Source organism: Pezoporus wallicus, unplaced genomic scaffold, assembly GCF_028554395.1.
Source record: "Pezoporus wallicus isolate ANWC-B61680 ecotype Strahan unplaced genomic scaffold, APGP_CSIRO_Pwel_v1 contig_8234, whole genome shotgun sequence".
Classification (NCBI taxonomy): Eukaryota; Metazoa; Chordata; class Aves; order Psittaciformes; family Psittacidae; genus Pezoporus; species Pezoporus wallicus.
Genome location: NW_026637703.1, coordinates 432,686 through 456,300, shown reverse-complemented (window position 1 = coordinate 456,300; position 23,615 = coordinate 432,686). Strand labels below are relative to the sequence as shown.

General features: G+C 57.1%; 1 protein-coding gene across 3 annotated transcripts; it reads right to left on the bottom strand.

Annotated features, from left to right (window-relative positions):
- Positions 1-8,895: 8,895 nt before the first annotated feature.
- Positions 8,896-15,265, bottom strand: LOC130598171 (glutamine synthetase). Of its 3 annotated transcripts, none has more exons than XM_057407337.1 (7): positions 15,243-15,265; positions 14,901-15,076; positions 14,245-14,406; positions 12,485-12,631; positions 11,546-11,673; positions 10,233-10,432; positions 8,898-9,898 (listed from the first exon to the last, which is right to left on the bottom strand). In XM_057407337.1, the coding sequence occupies exons 2-7, from the start codon at positions 15,064-15,066 to the stop codon at positions 9,577-9,579; spliced, it is 1,125 nt and encodes a 374-aa protein (XP_057263320.1). In that variant the 5' UTR covers positions 15,067-15,076; positions 15,243-15,265; the 3' UTR covers positions 8,898-9,576. The 3 variants fall into 3 exon arrangements, with proteins under 3 accessions (XP_057263319.1, XP_057263320.1, XP_057263321.1); XM_057407338.1 differs by lacking the exon at positions 15,243-15,265 and adding an exon at positions 15,224-15,242; XM_057407336.1 differs by lacking the exon at positions 15,243-15,265 and having other exon boundaries at positions 8,896-9,898; positions 14,901-15,105.
- Positions 15,266-23,615: the final 8,350 nt, after the last annotated feature.

The following is a 23,615-nucleotide window of genomic DNA, read 5'->3' as shown; positions in this document are numbered from 1 at the left end:
GACCCTTTTCAGAGCTGTGCTGCAGGCAGTACCCAGTGCCTGCTTCCCAGGAGATGCCCTGGGCAAGCAGAGGGTCCAACAGCAGCAGCATCACTCACCCTGCCTGATCCCCACCTGAGGTGCACCTCACCTGTATTTGCCCTGGCTCTACTTTTTCCCCTACACAGGTTCCTCTAACACCACAGCCTGGCTGCCCAGGACAGCAGCCCCATGCAACCCAGCCATCAGCTCTTTGACACTGGTGATGTTTGGTACCCTTCCTCACAGTGGGGATCGCTGCCCCACCACAGGCTCACCACTGGGGATGCAATGTCCCATCAGCCACTCCCATGCAATGTCCGCAATCACACCTGCAGCGCTTCCACCTAAATCCACTGGATTTCCCCCAGAAACGGGAGGGGAGCACTTCCATGTTTGGATGTGGAGGAGATAGCTCCCAGCAGAGAGGCAGTGACAAATATCCGTGGACAGAAGGCAGCAGTGCTGATATCCAAGACCGTACCACAGCTGCTACCTAGAGGAGTGGATTGCCATGCTGCTCAGAAGGCGGCTAGGGTTAATTTGCCCAAGCAGCCCAGGTGTCCCTCTTCCAGCTGATAAAAAGCTGTGGAGCGGACCCTGTCCTAGATGCCATGGCCTGAAATCAAATTCCCCCAACCCTCCAGGAAGCTCATGAGGAGGGTCTGGGGAGAGATCATGCACCAAGGGTCATGCACCCAGCTTGAGAGCCCTGGGGTGCAGCCCAGCACCTGGTGACAGAGCTCCCTTCTGAGCAAACCCCACCTCCATAGCGTGAGCCCCTTCCCTACCACCAGGGCCTGGGTAAGGGGCAGGACATCACACCAGCAGTGCTGATCCCAAGGACACCTCATGGGCTGGGCCAGAAACCACCCAGACCCAGGCGAGCAGGGGAAGGAGTTAATGCCTCGGCACAAGCTGCGGCAGCAGCAGCAGCACTGCCCGAGGGCACCATCAGCACTGAAGGGTTTTCTCTGTGAAGCAGTGCTTTCCAAAAGCATTTGCTGGCTGGCTGCATCCGGGTGGATGCCGTGTGGAAAGCAGTGGGGAAACGGGCATCCCCTATCACTGTACCTGGCTGTTCTTTACCCGTGCTCATCCAAGCTCCCTTGCCCATGGCTAAGATATCCCGGGATTGGCCCTCATCAGCTCTCCCTTCCCCTAGTCATTATTGATCTGGGGTTCTATGAGCTAATACGCAAGACCCAGAGGTCACTGGTCCAAGGCCAGCCGGATGTGTCACACAGCAGCTGAGTCACATCCGACAGCCCTGCCTTGGCCAGAGCAGGAGTCATTAAAGAGCCCTTCACCACCACACCATGAGCAATGCCTGCCCCAGCCACACATGGGTACGATGCTGCTGACACAAGGAGCTGATGGAGGCTTTGCCCGCACTACAACCATGTGCTGGACAGCTGCCAAATGAGTTGGTGGCAAGTGGAGTCTACAACCCATTTACACCAGGCAACGACGCTGCTTGTGCGGGCAGTTACACCTGGATGTGCAAATGCCCTGGGGAAGCAGCCAGCACCTCCCACCGTGGGATAAGAGAAGGCAGAGAGCTGTCTGCCTCCACGCCTCTCGCAACAGTGGGAGCTGAGCGTGATGAGCTTCTGCGTGTCCGTGTCTGCTACCCCTACACTGCCTCTGCAGGGCAACCTGCCGAGCTACTGCCACCCAGTGTACCCGCTGGGACAGCAGGAGCTGAAGGCACTGTGCCACCCCAGGGACCTGTCCTGGCACAGGGCCTCGAAGGGGCTGGGGCAAGCAGCACAACAGAGGCTGCAGCAAGAGCCTCCAGCACCCAGGGGTGGTACAAGGGTGCAGTCCGGCAGGGAAGAAGCACAGAAGGGCAGAGCACATCCCTTGGAGTTTAGACTGCAAGCCAGCAGCAGGTCAGTGTGTTACAGCAGCGCAGCTGGTCAGGAAGCACTGCAAGGCAGCTCAGGGCAGACCAGCAGTGAGCTGGGTACAGACCCGTCAGCATTTCCCTTCCACAAAAGCCTGAGGAGGTGGGAGAAGGACATGCTGGGCACTGAGGAGCTGGTGCAACAAACCATGGGGCCCTTGTCTGAGGGCCAGGAGGGACGAGACGTGGTATGCCTGATTTAACCCAGCCAGGATGGCTGTTAAGTGTGCTTCGGGTCCCTGTGAGCTCATGGGGGAGGTGGAAACATCCCAGACACAGTGTGGGTCCATGTCCTGGATTAAGCTCCATGAAGACAGTTATCCAAGCTAAACCAATCCAGATTGATCTTATTTCATCTTCCTCCTCGGGGTGTTTCTCTTACAGATCAGCTGTTGCCAGATCTGCCAAAGCCTCCTGTACTTCCCTGCACTGTAACATCACATGTGTCTTCCCTCACCCTCCCTGTATTCTGTGAGTTTGAGCTGGTTTAGGATGAAACCAGTTCTTTCACTTGCAGCTCTGGTTCCCGACAGCACCACCTTCACACACTCCTCCCATGGGCAAATATTCCAAGCCCAGCCCTATCTACAGCTATTTTCGGAGTCCTCCTAAAACTTGCCTTGCATTGACATTTCAGCCCCTGAAAACACCTACTGTGATGTGAATCGAGGCCAACAAATGCGCTACATGTGTTACCACAGCTATCAGGCTAGAGCAGCACCACAAGAAATCGCTTCATTTGGGTTTGAATCATGTCTCCACCAGCCACATCTGACTGCAGCACAGCTACAGCTCAGCCTGCCCCTGCTTCTCTTAGCAAGCTCTGCCATTACGGCTTAACCACTTGCCTTCCTTGCAACAACCCAAGGACCTGCAGGAACTTAAATAGGCTTGAAAAAGAGAAAGGCATTATAGGAGAGGGGCTTTGGCCAAGTGCCTGTAGGGACAGGCCAAGGGGAATGGCTTTAACCTGCCAGAGGGGAGACTGAGCTGAGCTCTGAGGCAGAAGCTCTTCCCTGTGAGGGTGCTGAGGCGCTGGCACAGGGTGCCCAGAGAAGCTGTGGCTGCCCCATCCCTGGCAGTGTTCAAGGCCAGGTTGGACACAGGGGCTTGGAGCAAGCTGCTCGAGTGGAAGGTGTTCCTGCCCGTGGCAGGGGTTGGAGCTAGGTGAGGTCCCTTCCAGCACAAACCAGGCTGGGATGATTCTATGGTTATGTCAGTGCCATCTCACCATCCTCCACAGGCACATCCCTGCCCATGGCATCCCACCACCACCATCATTTCTCTGCAGCTGCAGGAAATAAGGATTGAAGAAGAAATTGAACTCTCCAGGCCCAGTTTGCTACCCCCTGCCCCCATGCACAGCGAGGGGACTTCCTTGGTGTGAACACTTCATAATAGCCAAGTCTATGTTTCCCAGCTCCTCACACGGGTGCCTGTGCACAAGGTAACTCCATGGGGGAGCTGACTGCCTATTTCAGCATATGTTTCAAAAGGCAGCACAACAGAGACAGATACCAGTGAGGAACCTGGTCCTGCACCCACAAATACATCTGTATCCCCCCATCAGCCTGAGGAACCAGCTCCACAGCTCAACCCCTCCTCACAGCATCACCTCCCTCCTCTGCACCAGGCACGCAGCCGTGGGTACCACCAGCCTCCAAGGAGCTCACACAGCAGAAACATTGGCTAAGACTGGAAGGGACACCACAGGGGAGATTGTCCTACCCCATCCCTGCACATATCCCACACAGCCCCCCTCTCTCCCAACTGTATTTTCTCCTGTAGCCCCTTCTACAACCACTACCACCCACCAGGGTACAGCAAGGGCCAGGAGCACCCAAAGGTCCAAGAAGCCAGAAGAAACACCACAATTACAGGCAGGGTCTCCCCAGCAATGGCCTTGTCCCTCTGCTCCCAAGCAGAACAGACCTAGACATGATAGAAACATACAATCAGGAGTGAGGAGCACCAGGAAAGGTCCCCATGAGGGAGATCTAAAAGGCAGAAAGTCAACCTGCAGTTCAGGATCAGTGAAGGCAACCAAGGTGAGACAGAGCCTGGTGATCTTCTGGCAGGCCTACAGTGGTGAGACACAGCAAGCTGGGCAGTGAGCTCATGGTTAGAGGCTGGATGATCACAAGAGAAGACTAGTACTCCTCAATACAGCTCAGGCAGGGACTGACCCCTCTGGCAGAGCTTAAATGGACCCATGGGCTGGGGGTCCAGGTGAAGCTGGTCAGAGCCGTTAAAGCCTATTAGCGCCTTGACACCCTGTGTAGGTCCTGCCCCCGTGCAGCCCCCAGCCTGCAGTAGGGAGCTTTTGATGGCTCATCTGGCCTTGTTCACCCACCATAGGCCTGGGTGCTCAGGAGTGGGGCTGGGCCCTGGGGTGGCTGCTGTGGGACATTGAGGACTCGTTTGTGAAGGCTGCTCTAGGGGCACCTGCAAGAGGGGGATTCCTTGCAGACCTTTCTCAAGCCATCCATCAGCCCTGCTGTGGCTTCACAGCTCTGCTCTGTGAGTCTTGACTGAGCAAAGCAGCAGCCCCACTGCAGCAGGGAGCACAAGGAAGACCCTGTCCTATCCTCACCAGGGTGCCAGGGAGTCTTTGCCCATCCCAGCATGGCTGGGATGAGCAGGGACAGTGCAGGGCTGATGGGAACAGGCAGCAGATCTACCGAGTTGCTCCATCCTCTGCTGCTTTCTCTGCCAGGAGCAGGAGTGCAGACCCATGGGCTCTTCTTACACCTGGGTGCAAGCTCCAGCTCAGCACTCACTCATCCTTCCCCAGTGCTCCTACAAACACCCCCCTGGACTCTGGATGCTGCCACTGACCATCACATCACCCACTCATCCTTCCCCAGTGCTCCTACAAACAACCCCCTGGACTCCGGATGCTGCCACTGACCATCACATCACCCATGACTGCTCGGTGTTGCACCATCCAGGCACAGAGCAGGCAGGAGGCAAAGCTGCAGCTGCTGGGCCCTGCCATGGGAACAGGCTTTCCTGGGAAGTCTCCTTGCTCTATCTGCCCAGCACTGAGTGGGCAGCAGGTCCCCAGCAGCCGGCATGGCCCCTTCCCCACGCCATGTGGGCTGGTCACACAGATGGGAAAACCCACCCTGCATTGCAGGTTATTGGCTGTGTCACCCTCAGCAAGATGCTGCTCACCCAGGGTGTCCTGGGGGCTCCCCAAACACCCCACCTGCAGCTCAGGTTGGGCTGCTGGGGCTCTTCCATCCCATACTTTTAGGGACTAAGCTGAAAGCAGCCACTGCAAACCCAGCACCAGCCCAGTGGAGGCTGACCTGATAGACGGGCTCCCAGGAGCAAGGCTTGGACCAGGAATGCTGCACAGGGCTAGTGGGGGACCAAGCACCCCCCAGCCAAACCTCTCTCTACCTCATCTTCTGGCCCGTTGGGTGCTGCTATTGTGCCTGTCCCTCTCCAGTTGTGGCTGCATTTCAGCAGCAGTGAATTGCTGGTAATGAGCCTTTGAGACCAAAGATGCTCATATCCAAACCCAGAATGTGGTCACTGGCCTTTAAAGGCCAGACTAAGCTTCTGAGGGAACAGAACTTCAATTTTCTGTAGCTCTAATTTGAAACCACTTTAATGCTCATTAAGATAGAGAGACCCGAGCCGCTTGTGCAGGCTGGGGGACAGCGAGGGGAAGAAAGAAGTTATTATTGACATTTCAGTTTAGGTCTTTATTCTACCCAGAGCTCCCCACTTCTGGCCAGCAGCTTTGAGTAATGCTATTGTTAGCACCAGGATTGTAATTCTAATGTCCTTTTTATAGCTGGCTTGGGAAAAAATGATCCTGAAGGCCTCGAATGATTTCAAAGTAATGGAATTTATAGTGATAAAAAGAGACCTGAACACAGAGAAACCTGCAAGCTCCTCTGCCGTTGCTCCCTGTCATGGGGTGATCACGATGCTCGCCCGCCCTGGGTGTTCCCCTCTGCAGCAGGGTGCTCAACGGTGGGGGACGAAGGAAGGGACCACAGTGGATGCCTGCTGCTTGTGTGCCCCAGCTCAGCAGCCCACTGGAGCCATCTGCCAGAACCACTTGGCCATCAGTCAGGTCACAGCCCTGGGAATGACTGCCCCGAGGGATAACACACCCCTGGGCAGCTCCGTGCCCCTGGCCGAGGGGTGGCGTGGGTATGGAAAAGAGCCCAAAGTCTCATGAGACCCCCCCTGCAGCCCTGATCCAGCTCTGGGGCAGCAGCACAAGAGGGACGTGGAGCTGTTGGAGCGAGGCCAGAGGAGGCCATGGAGATGCTGCGAGGGCTGGAGCAGCTCTGCTCTGGAGCCAGGCTGAGAGAGCTGGGCTGGGGCAGCCTGGGGAAGAGAAGGCTCCTGAAGGGGAGACCTGAGAGCAGCTCCAGTGCCTGAAGGGGCTGCAGGAAAGCTGGAGAGGGGCTTGGGACAAGGGATGTAGGGACAGGCCAAGGGGAATGGCTTTAACCTGCCAGAGGGGAGACTGAGATGAGCTCTTAGGCAGAAGCTCTTCCCTGGGAGGGTGCTGAGGTGCTGGCACAGGGTGCCCAGAGAAGCTGTGGCTGCCCCATCCCTGGCAGTGTTCAAGGCCAGGTTGGACACAGGGGCTTGGAGCAAGCTGCTCTAGTGGAAGGTGTCCCTGCCCGTGGCAGGGGTTGGAGATGGAGGAGCTTTAAGGTCCCTTCCAACACAAACCAGGCTCTATTCTATGATTTGCCGCTGTCTGTGAGCGCTCGGGTGGGAGCAGAGGCTCGGGTGAAGGTGGGTGCGTCTGTGCAGCGGGCGAGGGCTCAGGGTGGTCCTGGGGCAGGTGGGGGTTTAGAGCCCCCAGCACCGTTCACCCAAAGCTCCTTTAGGAACCAGCCGTCACCCCCCTCGCCCGCTCGCTGTTACTCGCGGCTCCGCCTGCGGAGGGCAGCAATCCCCAGGGAAGCGCCTCCAGATCCCGATCCCTTCTCGCTCCCAGCTCCCAGCGCCATCTCCCTGCGGTGCTTCCCCGGGAAAGCCCTGCGGGTGGCTGGTTACCTGCAGTGGCCCCGGATGGAGCGGATGCCACCGAGGGTCCCACCGCTGCTCCCACCCATCCTGGTTGAGCCTGGAGCATTGGAGAACCTCCTCCCGGCACTATGCAACCCTCGGATGGGGATGGGTGCACTGTCCCCTCACAGTGGTCTCAAGCCCCAGCCTGAAGGCTGGCCGACCCCAACAACCCACCTTCAACAGGGGTGAACACAGCAAGACTATAAGCAAAGCTGTTGTGGGAAGTTGCTGGTGTCCTCATTTCCCCTGTGCTGCAGGCCCCGGGGGTGGGAATCACTCCTGCTTTAGGAAAAAGAAACCCAGGACATATGGTTTCTGGCCTGTTTTAACCTCAAAGTACAAGCAAGAGGATTTTTGTTCTGGCAAAGGAGAGGATGAGAATGTCCAAGCACGCAGCAGCTCCAGGGAGTGGGCAGCAGCATCCCCAGAGAACAGTGGCCAGGTCCTGGATCTCCCCTGGAGCCCCACTCATTCCCTGAAGAGGAGGGTCCTTCCTCAGAGGGGAATTGCAGGGTGAGATCCAGGAACGGGTACAAAGTGTTTGGAGGTACCACGGTGCTGTGTCTGGTCAAAGATGTTTGCAGTGTGGATTCACACGATCCCCCAGATTTAGCAGTGGCTGCACAACACAGTATGATGAAAGCTGAAGTCCTTTAAGCCACTAGTACAGCCCAGGAAACAAACATGCATCTTCCTGCTCCAGATTTAGCGCATTATTGATTTTCCAGCTGCATCCATCAGTCATTGTCCCAAGGCTCAAATTACCCATTAAAGACATCATAGAAATGAGAGGAGAAGAAGACTGTTGTGGTTTTGATGAAAAACATTAAACATCTCAAACAGCAATTTCTGGAAGGAAAATGTGTCCTTCTTAGGGAGGGGATGGCTTACATTTGTTCTTGAACAGCTCAGAGACACCGAGGGCTCCTGGATGCTTGCAGCACAGCTCCCAGCCCCCGCTCCCTGCTCCACTGGCAGCACCGTGACCCACAGGAGGGACTTGGAGATCTGCATTTCAGCTTGTCACCTGCTTCAGATAGAGAGAGAAACATCAAACCAGTTTCTAAATCCTCATGACTGCACTGGAGTGGACAAACGAGTCCAGAGGAGGCCATGGAGATGCTGCGAGGGCTGGAGCAGCTCTGCTCTGGAGCCAGGCTGAGAGAGCTGGGCTGGGGCAGCCTGGGGAAGAGAAGGCTCCTGAAGGGGAGACCTGAGAGCAGCTCCAGTGCCTGAAGGGGCTGCAGGAAAGCTGGAGAGGGGCTTGGGACAAGGGATGTAGGGACAGGCCAAGGGGAATGGCTTTAACCTGCCAGAGGGTAGACTGAGCTGAGCTCTTAGGCAGAAGCTCTTCCCTGTGAGGGTGCTGAGGCGCTGGCACAGGGTGCCCAGAGAAGCTGTGGCTGCCCCATCCCTGGCAGTGTTCAAGGCCAGGTTGGACACAGGGGCTTGGAGCAAGCTGCTCTAGTGGAAGGGGTCCCTGCCATGGCAGGGATTGGAGCTGGGTGAGCTTTAAGGTCCTTCCCAACACAAACCAGGCTGGGATTCCATGAAGTTGTTCCCTGTCCATGCTGCTCCTTCCCTTCACCTGCAGGTAACCCCTCATGGCTACTTCCTGCTCAAGGTGTCCCTGCCATCAGAGCTGTCCGCTGTGATTGCAGCTAGCTCCTCCCCACAGCTGTAGCATGGAGGGTCCCGAAGGACCAGGCCATTGGAGATGCTGTTGACACCGCATCTTCATGCAAATGCCCTACCTGGGGGCTTGACTCCATGAATACAACCCAAGACCCCTCCTGCAAAGAGAATCCCACTCCAGGAGCTGCACCGTGTGTCTCTCTTCAGCACAGCATCACTCAGGGTGCAGCAGGAAGTATCCCAGGCTCTCCTCCCTCACCCAAAGGTGTCCCCAGAGGGAAAGGCTGCTGCTCACCGTGCCCAGCGCTGGATGTGCTGACTCAGCAGCGCACACCCTATGTAAACCCAGCCAGCTGCTGCCCCTGTTTGCTCAGCCTGCGCCTCTCTGTTTGCTTTCAGGGATCACGATGGAAGGAGATGGCCTTTCAGCGCCGGGAAATGGGGAAAGGCAGCTCCAGGCAGCTTCCCCAAGGATCCTCCAGCGAGACCCAAACGCAATCCCCCCTGGAGCTCAAGGAGCTACAGAACAACGCACCCATTACAGCACAACCCGGCTGCCAAGAGCCAGGAGATTTATTACCATTTCCTTGCAACAGAGAGATGCAATAAAGCACCAACCCTCCCCAGGTGCCACCAGCAGCAGCCGCAGCTTCCACATAGGGATCTCTGCACATCCCAGCGTAAAGTCCATTGGGAAAATCTCAATCCAAGTTTAAAAAAACCCTCCCCACATACAACCTAAAACCAGGAACCAGAAAAAAAAAAAAAGGTAGTTGAGAAAATAGGTTGCCCCCTCCCTCCTGCTATAAAATATTTATATATTTATATATTCCTAAGGCGACGTTTCACAAGACCAGAAGCAAGGCTCCAAAAAGGCTGAGCTTGCAGCCCAGGGCACCGCAGAGCACACATCCCACATGAGAAGCTAGTGTAGAAACCAAAGCCTCCACCCGCCCCGTGCCTCAGTGGTCAGCATAGTCCTTGGTCTCCACCCCGGTCTCGTTGAGCACCGTGGTCCTCATGATGGCCTCGGTGACCGCGTAGGGGTCGCAGTTGGCCGCCGGCCGCCGGTCCTCAAAGTATCCGTACCCATCCTGGCCGACCTGGCGCGGGATGCGGATGCTGGCGCCTCGGTTGGCCACGCCAGCGGAGAACTCGAAGATGTTGGAGGTCTCGTGGTGGCCGGTGAGGCGCCGGGAGTTGTCCCTGCCGCCCCGCGGGTCGTACACACAGATGTGGTAGTCGTGCCGCTTGCTCAGCTTCTCGATGGCAGCTTCGATGTGTCTGTGGGAGAGGAGAACAGGGATGGGTTTGTCAGCTGGTCCGTTTGGGGGGGTGTTCCTATGGGCAGGAAGGGTGGTATCCCCTCCTCGGTGCACCTCTGTCATGAGGACACCCCAGGGGACAACCTGACATGACCCAGGCATGGTCTAGGGTGAGGTGTCCCTGCCCATGGCAGCGGTTGGAACTGGGTGATCTTAAGGTTCTTTCCAACCCAAACCATTCCATGATCCTATGACAGGCCCAGCCCTGCCTGGTGCAGCCACCCAGGCACAGAGACTTACACTTTACAGAGCCAAGGACACTCCAAACCTCCCAGGGACCCCCCAGGACTCACTTGAGGCCCCCTTCTCTCCGCATCTCCTCGGTGCTGTAGTTGGTGTGACAGCCGGCACCGTTCCAGTTCCCGGTCATCGGTTTGGGGTCCAGAGTAGCCACAACCCCAAAGTCCTCACAGACACGGTGCAGGATGAACCGAGCCATCCAGAGGTGATCCCCCATCTCAATGCCTTCACACGGGCCCACCTGGAATTCCCACTGGAAGGAGCAAGCAAGTACTAGTGAGGATGGGCAGGTTTGTGCCTCCGCATCCATCACACCCCTAACAACCCCTCAGGGAGAGCTGCCAGCCTGGGCAACAGCTGAGCTTTACCCTTGGGTATCAGCAACAGGGATGGGAAGCATGGAGTTAAGCAACAGGACAGCTTTGGCATGCAAAAAACTAGGAATAACCAGCTAAAACTAGAGCAAATCAGAAGGGTTTTAATAAAAAGGAGGTAAACAAACACGACTCCTGCCTTCAAGGCTGCTGCTGGAGCTGCTGGCATGAAGAATCCCCCAGCCCACACTGCAGAGGGCAGGGGACCAAGGAGGAGCCCATGAGTCCCCCCCAGGGCTGTTCTGTCCCGGCTGGAGCTGGGGTTGCGCCATCCACAGTGACTAAGCAGCGGGTGACGCATTCATGGCTGCTGCCATGGCCCGGCCAGATGGAGCCCGGGATGCAGGAAGCAGCCAAGAAGGACCCTGGAGAAGCCCAGGCAAACAGCAGGGTCGTTAGTCCTGGCCCAGATAAGCCCCTGCTTATCACCACCACATCAGGAGAGCCTGCGGGGCCACAGCGCGTCCCTCAGTCTGGCCACCCACCTAATGCAATCAGGGGCTCCTCCAGCTAACTCCTGACTGACCCCAGGTCCCCCCCAGCTGCTTCCCAAGGCCACGTCCCACTCTAGTTTCCCAGCTCCCGGGATGGAGGAGCAGGATGCACCCACTGCTCCATGTGCTGCTCCCATAGCCCGTCCTGGCTCCCACTGTCGCCCACAGCCCTGCTCTGTGGTGAAGAAGAGCACCCAGGGAAGCACCCAGCTCCACACTGGCTGCCACCTCTGTGAGGAGCTTCCCTGCACTGTGCCCCAGCTGTGATTTCACTTGCCTGTCCCAAAAAGCAGGGATTTGCATATCAGGATGAGTTAGGAGGACATCAAACACGGACATTTTCATCCTATCACCCATGCAACTGCTCCCATCTAGACAAAACCCACGTGGGGAGTCACTGGATTTGGCATCCCAGAGGAGCTGCTGGGTTATTTCAGCCTCACAGTAACTCATATCCATCACCATAAAGAGGAGCTGCACAGGGCCAGCCACACATACCTGGGAGGGCATCACCTCTGCATTGGTGCCACAGATCTTCACCCCTGCGTAGAGACATGCCTTGTAGTGGGACTCCACAATGTCACGCCCATACACCTTGTCTGCTCCAACCCCACAGTAATAGGGACCTGGAAAGGAAGGAGTCACCACCAAAGTAAAGCTTTTGGCACCACCAGCAGCAGCGCAGCATAACCCCCCAGCTCCCAGGTACCAGCCATCATCTGCAGAGGATTTATGGGAATTAAACAGTGTTTCCCCTCCATGGTGCATCAAGCCACTGACCCCTACTCCAAGAGTGTGAGCAATTCATCTCTGCAACCTCAGCCTTATCTAGGCAGTTAAACAGGACTTGTAATGCATCAACCAGGAGGTGGCCGGGAGATAAGGGCAGCTTGGTCTGCCCCGCAGCCCTCGGGACCCTCTGAGCACATCAAGCAGCCGAGATTGTTTTGACAACAGCCCACACTGCTCATGGCTGTGGTTTTGTGCAGCTCCTCAAGCAGGTCAGGCCCAGATCTCCTCCCCGCCTGCGGCAAGGGAGATGTTGAAAGCGGCCGGTCCCCACAACAGGCTGCTGATGCGGGTTGGGAAACCCCTGGCCCTGTCCCAGGCGGCAGCAGAGGCGCTGGGGCTCGCTCCGCAGGGCTCCATGAGCCGGCCCTTGCCGAGCAGCCACGGGAGGAGTTGGCTTTCCCAGCCCCTGCCAAACAAGTGGTGCCGCTGGGCTGAGCTGTTTGCGCTCCGCGGGGAGCCCGGCAGGAGCAGCCCTGCCGCGCGGCTCACCTGAGCCAAGGGCTCCCTGCAAACGGCTCCTAACCCCATCCCAGTGCCAGGCACCATGGGGAAGCTGCACCGAGGATGGGGATGGGATGCTCACAGCCAGGCAGCAGGGTGGGAGCCAAGGGGAGCGCTGGGGTTGGGGAAGGGATGAACACTCACCTTGTGGGCCGGGGAAGCCGTTGTCGGGCCAGCCATAGGGGTGGCCGTTGATGCCCAGCAGTGTGTACTCCTGCTCCATCCCAAACCAGGGGCGGCTGTCCTTAACCAAGTCCATGATCTTCTTGCATGTGTGTCTCAGGTTGGTCTCTGGGAGCAGAGAGGGCTGGGTTAGACCTGTGCCGTGGGCAGGCACGCACCATGCTCTGCTCCATCCTACCTCGCTCCACCACTGCCAAGTGCTTCCCACAGAAGCCTTAAGAGAACCAGTGAGGAAATTCCCTCTTCCTGCAAAGCTCCCTGCTCACCCAGCCCCTTCTTGCAGAGCTACTCCATCACCACAGCATCAGGCCATGGACCAAGAGTGTGTAATTAGCCTGCTCCCCAAACCACCAATGGTCCATGAACATCCTCCCCCTCTTACACACCAAGAGATCAGGAGCTATCCCCCAGCCCTGTCCTACAGGTATCTAGCAGATCTGGGAACAGGGACTATACATCTCCCATCACTACTTCACCCCCAGCTTAATCATCCTTCTCTTTCTCCAGCTCCAGGCTGGCTGGTGGAGCTCAGGGCAATCAGAGCTTTGCCAGGAAAGACAGCAGAGAACCATCCTAACACGGGCAACATGCCAGGATAGGGGAATGAGGACTCAGACCAAAACTGAGGGAAAACACAGCTGAAAAACTGTTGTGACAGGGACAGGCAGCCTCCAGGCTGCAAATTCTGCCTTTAAATCACAGTAAAAGACCCCAAAGCAGCTACAACACATGCCCATAGCGTGGGGCTGGAGAAGAGCAGTGACATCCCCCTTGCACTGATGGGAGAAGGGGGAAGGAAGTTACCACCCACCCAGAGCCCACAGAGTCTTTAACGTCCATGGAGACCCCCCTGGGAAGAGCTGGAGGGTGCACCCCTTATCTGTGGGGCTCCGGGCTGAGCTCTCTGCCTTGGCTCCAGCCCCAGGAGCTCCAGGGCCTGGGGGTCTCTTTACAAAGAGCTGCCATGGAGGAGCTGCCGGGCAGGAATCTCAACCAAGACTGAAAGCCATGGTGCTGTCTGAGGAGGAACCAGCTCTGTCTTTCACCATCGCTGCCCGCAGCCTCTCCTCTGCATCACCCCGCAGATGCTGCCTCCCTCCCTGATGCACCCACCACAGACATGGCCCCGCTTCACTGGTAAATAACCAGTTGGTTGCTGACAGAACCCCCTCTGGGAGCCCCTCAGCACGTCCCTGCACACCGTCTGCTTGTCCTGTCTGGGGCTTTATCAGAGGAACAAGACAGACACTGGGACTGCCGGCTTCTGCCTGCTGTGATAAGAGACCAAGAGCCAGCGTGCTCCAGGGCTGCTTGCGAAAGGTCAGCACCTTCTGCCTCCTTCTCTACAGCTGCCCATCAGCAAGGAAAGCAGCCACAAACCCGGCACTCTAAAACTCCCACCGCTCCCCGGGTTAACCCCAGCCCCAGGGCTGGATGTGCTCGGGCTCAAAAGCCAGGTGACGCCTTCAGCACACTTGAGCTGGCAAGCACCATGAGCTCCACAGCTCCCTGCTCTTCTCTTCGCCCTGCACCTCCAGAACAGGTTCCTGCAAGCAACCGCCACCACCAGCACTTGAATTTCAGAGCCTCAGGCCAAGCACCCAGTGCTGAGCTGCTCCCCAGGACCAGCGGTGCAGAGAGAGCAGCGCCTCGGAGGGATGGCACCCGAAACAGTAAGTGGGTAACCCGTGGAAGCCGGGGCGCGTGCTGGAGGTGCTCACCTGCGGGTTTCCTGTTGTATTTCAGCACTTCGCAGAGCACCAGCTTGTTGGGGTCCAGGCAGAAAGGGTCCCTGAACATGCGGACGGGCACCAGGAACATGTCGCTGTTGGAGCCCTCTGCCTGTGCCGTGCTGGAGCCATCGAAATTCCATTCAGGGACATCTACGAGGCAGGAGGGAGACAGAGAGAGGAGTGGGATTGCGAAAAGGTATCTCACATAGGGATTGTGCCAAGTGTTGGTGGCTTAGACCCAGGATGGAGAACCCAGAGGGCACTGAGTGCTGTGGGATGAGGATGGCCAAAAGGTTTTCCTGCCCAGCAGTGCTCCTCAGCATCGGTGTGTTCACCCCCCCCAGCATGACGAGGGGCAGGCAGGATCAGCCTCAGCCACTTCACCCTCCCCCAAACCCCATCCAGATGCTGACACATCTCCGTGCCTGTTCCCTGGTGGAGAGGGGTGAGGATCTCATCCTCCCCTTCCCACCCAATGCTACTGGCACAGATTAAGCAAACCACAGCAACACGCTTGATACAACCTCGTGAGATAACTAAAGTATCATCAGTGCCACACAACCAGGGACAGCAAGTGCCAGCCCCCAGAGCACCCCAGAACTTTTCCCCAGCCCTGCACGCAGAGGGACAAGCAGCCGCCTTACCTTCGATGCTCTTGGGTTCCTTGTCGAGGGTCCTGCTCTTGCAGCGCACGCCCTCGCCGCTGCCGTCGATCCAGACGTAGGTGACCTGCACCAGCCCGTCCTGGGGCAGCCGCACGTACTGCTCCCGCACCAGCTTGTTCAGCCTGGAGCTGTGCGACACCGACATGGCGACGGCCCTGCGGGAGCGTGCAGGTGAGCGCGGCATCACCCCCGGCCCGGCCCCCACCCGTTAAAGAGCCTCCAAACAAACCCCCGGAACGAACCGCCCCGAACGGCGCCCAGGTAGCACCCCCCCACCGAGCGTCCCCCCGCGGGCATCGAACCCGCGGCCCCGCCGCTCACCGGCCCCAGCGCTGCCCACGCCCGCGTCCGCCGCGCTTTATACGCGCCCGCGGCCGGAGAGCAGGGGGCGGGGGCGGCTCCGCCCCGGGAGGCTGCGGCACCGCGGCGGGACCCCGAGAGCAGCCTTCGGTGTGCGCTGCGCTTCCCATCCACACACGGAAACAGCGGGAAAGCTCTGCCCTGGGAGGGTGCTGAGGCGCTGGCACAGGGTGCCCAGAGAAGCTGTGGCTGCCCCATCCCTGGCAGTGTTCAAGGCCAGGTTGGACACAGGGGCTTGGAGCAAGCTGCTCTAGTGGAAGGTGTCCCTGCCCGTGGCAGGGGTTGGAGCTGGGTGAGCTTTAAGGTCCCTGCCAGCACAAACCGGTCTGGGATCCTTTGATTACTTATTAAAGCAATAACTCATGGTGAAAATCTCTATTGATCAACAAGTTCTTGGCGAATAACTTGTTATTAAACACCATGTATTATTCAGCGAAAATATAATTTACAGCCTCCTGCTCCCTCGCTGCCGCATCCCCCCTCCTGACACGTTGTTTTTGTAGGGTCAGCTCCTGCATGCCAGCGGGAACTCTGCCCAGTGAGGCTGGCTCAGTGCATGCCCCCCTTGAAAGTCCCCCAAAAGCCTCAACGGGCCTATGCCCTGTGGATGCCTCAGAGTGGAGTAAGGTGTCTGGCTGGCCCATGGTCCACATCCCTGGGCCATGGGCATCCAGATCCCTGGGGACAGCGACAATTGGGTCCCTTGGGGATGTGGGTATCCACATCCCTGGAGACAGGGACATCTGCATCCCTGGGGACAGGGATAACCACATCCCTGGCAGCCCTACCAGCACCCATGTACCCCCTACCCAACCCCGGACGCCCCCAGGACAACTCCAGCCCCTTGCTGCTGCAGGGCTGCATTTGCCTCCTGGGTGTCTGTGCTTTGAAAGAACAAGAAACACAGGAGCAGAAATCAGCTGCAGCCCCTCGCTACCGTACAGTGTTGAGCTGAAGTACAACTTTCGCATTTGTAAGCACTGGGACACGGTTAAGTACCCTTAAACCCAAACGCTCTCCACGCTCAGCAATGGCTCTGATCTGGTTTACACTCAATACCCCTCAGCCGACAGCTGGGAATTGGAAGAGGTTATTTCAATCCAGCCCCACCGTGCAGCTCTGCAGGCGGTCCCAAAGCTCTCTCGGGTTAAACGGGGCTCTGCCTTCCCTGCTTTCCATCGGTGCGCCCCGGGGCCCGCGGCTGTTGGAGCAGAGGGATCCACACCGCGCCCGCGCACAGCCCAGCGCAGCGCAAACAGCCGGCGCCTCCCGGCTGTTATCACAAAGACTCCGGTGTTTTCCTTCTGGGAGGAGGGCAGGAGCCAAACAACCCCCAGCAAACGCGGCCGGGTGAGCGCACCACGACCCTTCAGCCCCGGTCCGGGAGCAGTTTCCCAACGCTGCAGATGAGAAAAGGCTTTAAAGCACAACCAGGCTCTGGGTTTTGCCGATTCCCCTGGTCCTTGAGGCAGACTCATGCTTGTGGCTGCCTGACTCACCCCCAGGAATGTTTTTCTGCAAAACAGTAAAACATCTGCATTGGGGCAGCGCAAAAATCCTCTTGACAGTCAGTGTCCCCCCATCGGGACACCTCCTTGCTAGGCACAGACCCACAAACTGCCCCCATTGCACCTCCTCACCGGGCACTGACCCCAAACCTCCACCCCTGTTTTCCTTCTGAAGGTGTTTTGGTCCCACGGGCAGATCAAGAACCCGGAAGAAACCCGAAAGCATCTGGGATTGCACAAGAACCAGGAAATGAGATTGGCAGAGAGAGAAGCAAAACTTAATGAGCAATTTTGGTCCCGGGGTGCTGACATCAGTGGCAGTGGGCTGCGGGCAGGCTGGATGTCACCATCACCAGCCCCACTGCCCCTGCCTGCTGCCTCCAGCTCTCGTGCCAAGGAGGTGGCACCCAGGGATGTGCCCGAGGTTCCCCAGAGCAGCAGTGGCAGAGCCATGTGTATCTCCTCTGTGTCACCCTTGTGCCACCCAGGGCTCCTGTAGCTGGAGCTGGGGTGCAGCTCAGAAACAGCCACCTCCCTCTCCGGGGTATTTTAGGGTCACATCCATGAGTGCAGTTGCAGAGCTCACTGTTTCCTCATTCCTGTTTGGAAATCATCCCAGCACAGGAGGAAGCGTACCCCTGGGTGTGCAGCCCAGCAGCAGTGCTTCCCGGAGCCGTTGCAACACGAGTGATGGAGCATCAGCTGCTCTGCCAGGTCTCTTGGCCTGGTGCACACATCCTTGTCCTGCTGGAGTTCATGGGACTGGCCTCAGGGCTGATGGAGCAGTGCTGATGGTGAGCTTTCATGGAAAGCAGGAAGAATGGAGACAGACCTGCATCCCCTGGGGAGCATCACAAACCCAACCGAGGGAGAGCTGAGCCATCTCTCTGGAGTCTGATGGGTTCCATCCTTCCAGCAGACAGCAGGGCCAGCACCAGTGTGTTCATGTGAGATGCGAGGGTTCACATCCCTGAGCTGGGTATGGGAGAGCCTCTTTTTATTGCCAGTGAAAGCCCCAGTTTCCCTCCTGGAATCACCCAGCTGGGCAGAAACACCCCAAAGCATGAGAGGGCTCAGACCCATGGAGAAACCAAGCAAGCTTCAGGCTGTGTTAACACTCACTGGTAACTGGCTTGGGGAGCAGAGCTCCTCTTTGAGTGACTGAAACCACCGAGCACCAAAGTACCCAAATGGGGCAGTCAGAGCAAACACAATAATCCCTCACCCGGTCAAAGCCCATCCGGCTCCAGGAGGACAAACACGGGCTGTTTACGGCTGTTTGGGGACCAGCCCGCGGCTGCATGGCCACATCCCATCCCTGCCCCAACCCTGCAGCCGAGCAGTTCACCAGGTATGTGCTTGATGCCAAATTGTTTCATGTCAAGAGGGATTTCAGGGAGCACAAAAGGATTTCTGCCATGGAGTGCTGGGAATCTGCTCATTCAGGTTTTCTTAGGATCAGGACTTGCCTCTCCTCAGTCTAATTCCAGCTGTTTCTATAGCATCAACTCCATGTTAGACCAGTAACACCGGACACAATCCACGCCTGGATCCTTGAGCTCCTCAACAACATTTCATCCCCCAAGCCAGCCCATGCTCTGCAATCAGCAGGTTCCTGCCTGCTCCCCTCCGCACCAGGTACAGTAAATATTAACCATCACAAGGCATTGGACTCGGAATCAGTGACTGGCCCAAGGTCAGCAGCCGGAGGAGATGGAAGCAGAAGGGAGCAGCGATGTCCTTGTAGAAGTAAAAAGTGACACATTAAATCTCCAGAGGCCTTTGATGAAGCCCATTCAGAGCTGTAGCACGGTGCTGGAGATAGCACATGGCAGGAAGAGAAGCTGGTTCTGCTTCATTGCTGCAGCACAGCCCAACCATCACCTCCACCACGGTGAAGGAGATGCCATCCAGTGCCCACCGATATCACCCAGCAGCTGCAGATGATGCTGCAGGATGCAGCAGGGCTGTTCCCTTTCCCAGCACTGTTGTTTGGGGTGATGGCCATGGACCTGCAGCCAGATGCCCACAGAGCTCTCCTGGGGAGACCTGGCCAAGGCCTAAACATTTTCAGTTCTTACCTCTCTGACTTTGAGACTTTATCAGCACAAGTGTTCTCCAGCCGTGCCAGAATACACCAAAGATGTTATTAAAGCCTTTGCTTTAATAGTAATAAAAGCCTTAGGAAATTTGCCAGGTTGAAACACTTCAGTAACACAACAGGCTTTACCAAGAAAGGGTTAAACAGGGGCTAACTTACCTGCTGTGGTTAAACAGGGATTAACTTGCTTCCTGGGGTGACTTTTAACACCTTCACCCCAGCTACAACAAGGCAGGGATTGAGCTGGGGACCCTGCAGCCTTGGCTCTCAGATCCCACCCCACACCAGCCTGGAGGCATCACTGGAGGGATCACCCCTGGGCACAGCACGAAGCAGAGCTGTTGGGATGCAGATGTGTCCTACTCCAGGTCACCCTCCAGGGCTCAGGATGTGGCTCAGAGCCGAGGTTGTTAAAGCCCAGGAGCATCCCCCGGAGCCTTGGGTACCACGGAGCCCGGGCAGGAGCGTTTCCTCTCGCAGGTTCAGTGGGATCAGCCCGTGTCTGTGTCCTGCCCAGGCTGTTTGGTGGTGAGATTAGAGGGGAGGCAAAGAGCAGGGTCGGTGCAAACACCATAAAGGGATTAGAGAGGCCGGGGGGAGTGGGGAGGGGAATGTTCCTGAGCGCTGCTGGGAGGAGGCAGTTTCAGAGCTGAGGAAACGCTGTGAAGAAAGGGCCTGTGGGGCAGCAGTGCCAAGGTGAGGGGCCGGGGGTGCTGCTGGGGTGCAGCAGGAGAGGACCAAGGTGGGGCAGGTCAGTGCTGGAGCGGAGACCACCCAGCCCCGTGCTCAGGGAGGGCTGTGCTGGCGTTTCCCTGTCCCAAATACACCCTCACTTTTACACCTTTCCTACAAAACAGCTGAACTGACAGTTTCCCTTTACAGTTGAGACATATTTAAGCAACAGCAAATCTCCTTATGTCTACATGTTTGCACCCAAACCACTTCCTCTTCATTCAAAGAGAATGATAGATCTTTTTATGTACACACACACACACACACGTCATAAAATCATAGAATCCCAGCCTGCTTTGGGTTGGAAGGGACCTGAAAGCTCCTCCAGCTCCAACCCCTGCCACGGGGCTGCTCCTACCCCGGGGGGAGCCCAGGAGACCGCAGACCCCGATTTTCCTCCTCTACTCACCCTGGCTCGGCTGGGTCTGGAGGATGCTTCCCCCCCCACTCCTCTTCCCAGCCTCCCCTGTGCAACATGGAAATAACCCCCTGGAACAGCTCCTGGAGGGGGGGGGAGTGAGAACCTGCTCCAGGTCTCAGAGCAACCCCACTGTGAAGCCAGCGACTCCCTTCCAGCCTTGCAGCTCCCGTGTGGGCTGCCCAAAGAAGCCCAGGCTCCCCCGCAGCACAGGGCTGTCTGCAGGAAGCTCAGCTCCAGGAGTAAGGGGTAAGCTTGGGGTAAGGTTGATCTGAAGAGGCAGCAGAAAGGGCTCACAGAGCAGCAGCACTGGGTAAGAGCTGCCCTGAGCATCCCCATAGAGCCCCAGAGCTCCCCCACTCCTCCAGCCCACAGGCAGAATAAATCTGGGGATGAACCCTGAGCTGTGTTCATAGAACCCCAGCCTGGTTAGGGTTGGAAAGGACCTGAAGATCATCCGGTTCCAGCCCCCCTGCCATGGGCAGGGACACCTCACACTAAACCGTGGCACCCAGGGCTCTGTCCAACCTGGCCTTGAGGGTTTCCTCCGCAAGGATTTGGGTTGAATTTACCTTTAATCCCCCGGCAGTCACTTCAGGCTGCAGGGAAAGCGGCTGGGGGGATGAAAGGGGACGTGCGGCACCCGCCTGACCTCGGGAAGCTCAACGGGACAGGAGCCAACAGCGCAGGAGCAGGAGCACAAAACCCCTTAGCGAGGAGCAGGGCTGGGCTCAGTTCCCCTCAGGGTCACCACAGCCCAGGGCTGATGAGGGCAGGCTGCTGCACGGGGCCTGAGGGGTGCCTGGCCATGGAGAGGGACCAGTTCCCTGGGTGGGCTCTGAACCACGGGGGGAGTTTCTTCTCATCTCTTTCGAGGAAGAAATCACGACTCGGATCCACCCAGATCCATCCCTGTCCCACAAGGATCTCACCCGGCTCCCAGCTTTTCCTGCAGCCCTTCGCTTCAGGGACAGGAGCAAAGGTCCCATTGCCACCGGGCTCCAGCCAGGCTCCTGGGATGTAAAACTCCATCTGAAACACATCCAAACTCCCATAGCACAAAGGGCTCCGAGCAGGGACCCGCCAGAGGTGAACCTCCACATGTGGCGGATGGGACGAGAAGCACCAGCAAGCGATGCACCCAAGCAGGAGGGCAGCTGGCCGCGGCCTCCTCACCCAGCTGGTTTCCCAGCCCTATATCCTGTTTGGCAACCCGACTTTGTACTCAACACACATGCAAAAGCTTTTTCACTTATCTTGCTCACATCCAGCCCGGGCATTCAAACCCATGAGGCTTCCTTGGCTGGAGCCAAAGGAGGGGGTTCCTGTGATGCCGGTGCTTTCCCAAAAGCAGTGCTTTTCTCTGCAGCAGCATTGTCATCTCCTTGCAATCACGTGCTTCCAAGAGCTGGAACTTTGAAGCAATTCAGCATTTTTAAGGCAATTCCTACAGCTGCAGGGTTTGGCTTTAGATGCCCAGAATAAGGCTGCCTTGGGCAGGTGCTGTGCAGTCTGAGGCCATTGGTGCAGCTGGGGAGACATCTGGGGGCAGAAGCTTTGGTTTTTAAAGGAAAACACCTTCTTGCCAGCTCGTTGGAGCCTTTTGCACAAAGGCAAATCCTTTGCTCAGCAGGGTTGGAGCTTGCAGTCTGTAGCTCATTTCATATCCTACAAAGGGAAAACCAGGAGGGCCTTTATGTGAACTTAAACCAAACCTGCCAGATTAAGAAACTCCCTTGTTCTGAGGGAAAAGGCCCTCTAAGCCCTTCATTTTTGGTCTCATTTAACCCATTTTGGAAGTAGATTGATACAAAAGGAATTACTTCTCTTCCCTAGCAGAGCATCCCATCCACGAGGGCTGTCACACCCTCCCGGCAGAGCTTAAACTGATCCAAGTGTGGTCTTCTGAAAGACCACCCACCACCTGGAGTCGTCACCCCATGGCAGTGCTCATCTCGTGCCCCACAACGTGAACCCCATCCAAACACGCTGGAGACCAGAACGGCTTCTTTCATTCCCAAAATCTTCAGAGCCTCTTCCAGCATGGCCATGGGGTGGGCTGGGGATGCAGCCCCTGGTGCTCACTTTGACTTCGAGGAGAGATCAGAGAGACCATTGTGTTCAGGCTGTTTCCTGAGGGCTTGCTAGGGGAGGATCTTGTGTTGATGGTGTAGGAAGGGAAGAAAACAAAAGCTGCCTTCTCCCCATCTCCTGCTGCTCCGCTCACCCTTCCCTCCCAGCTCCACTGGCCCTGAGGTGTCTGGTGGGAGAGGGGATGAGATCCAAGCCTTGAGCCATGGCTGCTGCACGGGGTGTGGAGCATCCCAAAGCTGTTCAAGCCACCGAGAGCTCTGTGATCTCGCTCTGTGTCTTTTCCTGGGCTCCCCAGGACAAGAGAGGGACATGGGACCATACGAGCTCCAGAGGCCCCATCCCACCTCAACCACTCTGGAAGAAGAAGGAAGCTTTCACAACGGCATCGAGCCAAGGCAGCAGCCGCCGAATGCCTTCGAAGGGGGATGAGCCGAGCTTTGGCATGGCACGTTCATTTAGGCTGTGGTTAGATTTTGTCGTGTCATAAACAGGAAGCACGTTTCCAAGTCACCAGCTAAAAATGTGGGTAAGTGGCCGTGGTTCTTGCTGGGCAAGCAGGCTCTGTCAGCACGGGCTGCCCACGCACCGCATCGGTGCTGCCAGGATGCCAATGCTGTGGATGAAATAGATCCTCAGCCCTGCACAGCGGGGAGAAGCTGAGGGCTTTCCCCAGGCCCGTGTCAGCAACGCTTCCTCCCGGGGGTGACCACTGGAAATGCTCAGAAGGGCTCTGATACCATGAGAAAAACCTCTCACTATGGCTCATTATCCATCGTCATCCATCATCTTAACATGCAAATAGGCTGATATTCCCCTGGGGGAGGAAGGGCTCTGGGAAATCCAGGGAATCTGCGGAATGAGGTGTTTGTACCCAGGGTGAGAGCTTTCTGCTGAAGCACTGAGGAATGGATCTCCATCCCCTGGGACCCATCCATAGCACCCCTGCTCCCATGTGTGCCGTGTGCTGCAGCACCATAGAATCACAGAATCCCAGCCTGGGTTGTGTTGGAAGGGACCTTAAAGCCCATTCAGCTCCAACCACTGCCACAGGCAGGGACACCTTCCACTAGAGCAGCTTGCTCCAAGCCCTGTGTCCAACCTGGCCTTGAACACTGCCAGGGATGGGGCAGCCACAGCTTCTCTGGGCACCCTGTGCCAGCGCCTCAGCACCCTCATAATAAGGAATTTATTATCTCCAACCTGAACTTCCCCTGTTTCAGTTTGAATCCATCACCTCTTCTGTTGCTAAAGCCCCTGATGAAGAGCCCCTCTCCAGCATCCCTGTAGGTCCCCTTCAGATACTGGAAGTGCACAGGGTGCAAACCTCAATGCAATGCTCCACACAGCACTAAAGCACACAGTGCAAACCCCGATAGAACACTGCTGTACTTCACAAAGCCTGACACACGCTTTGGCTTTGGTGGCATCTGTAAAGAAACCACTGGCTTAACCCAAACCTTGAACCCAGCTTCACCATGGGC

What these genes read in the sequence shown, in the direction of transcription:
- LOC130598171 (XM_057407336.1), bottom strand. Translation starts at nt 15,105, where the DNA reads ATGCCGCGCTCACCTGCACGCTCCCGCAGGGCCGTCGCCATGTCGGTG. An exon ending in ATACAACAGGAAACCCGCAG is followed by an intron (nt 12,632 to 14,244) that starts GTGAGCACCTCC and finishes CTCTGCTCCCAG; the next exon opens with AGACCAACCTGAGACACACA. An exon ending in CGGCTTCCCCGGCCCACAAG is followed by an intron (nt 11,674 to 12,484) that starts GTGAGTGTTCAT and finishes CTTCCTTTCCAG; the next exon opens with GTCCCTATTACTGTGGGGTT.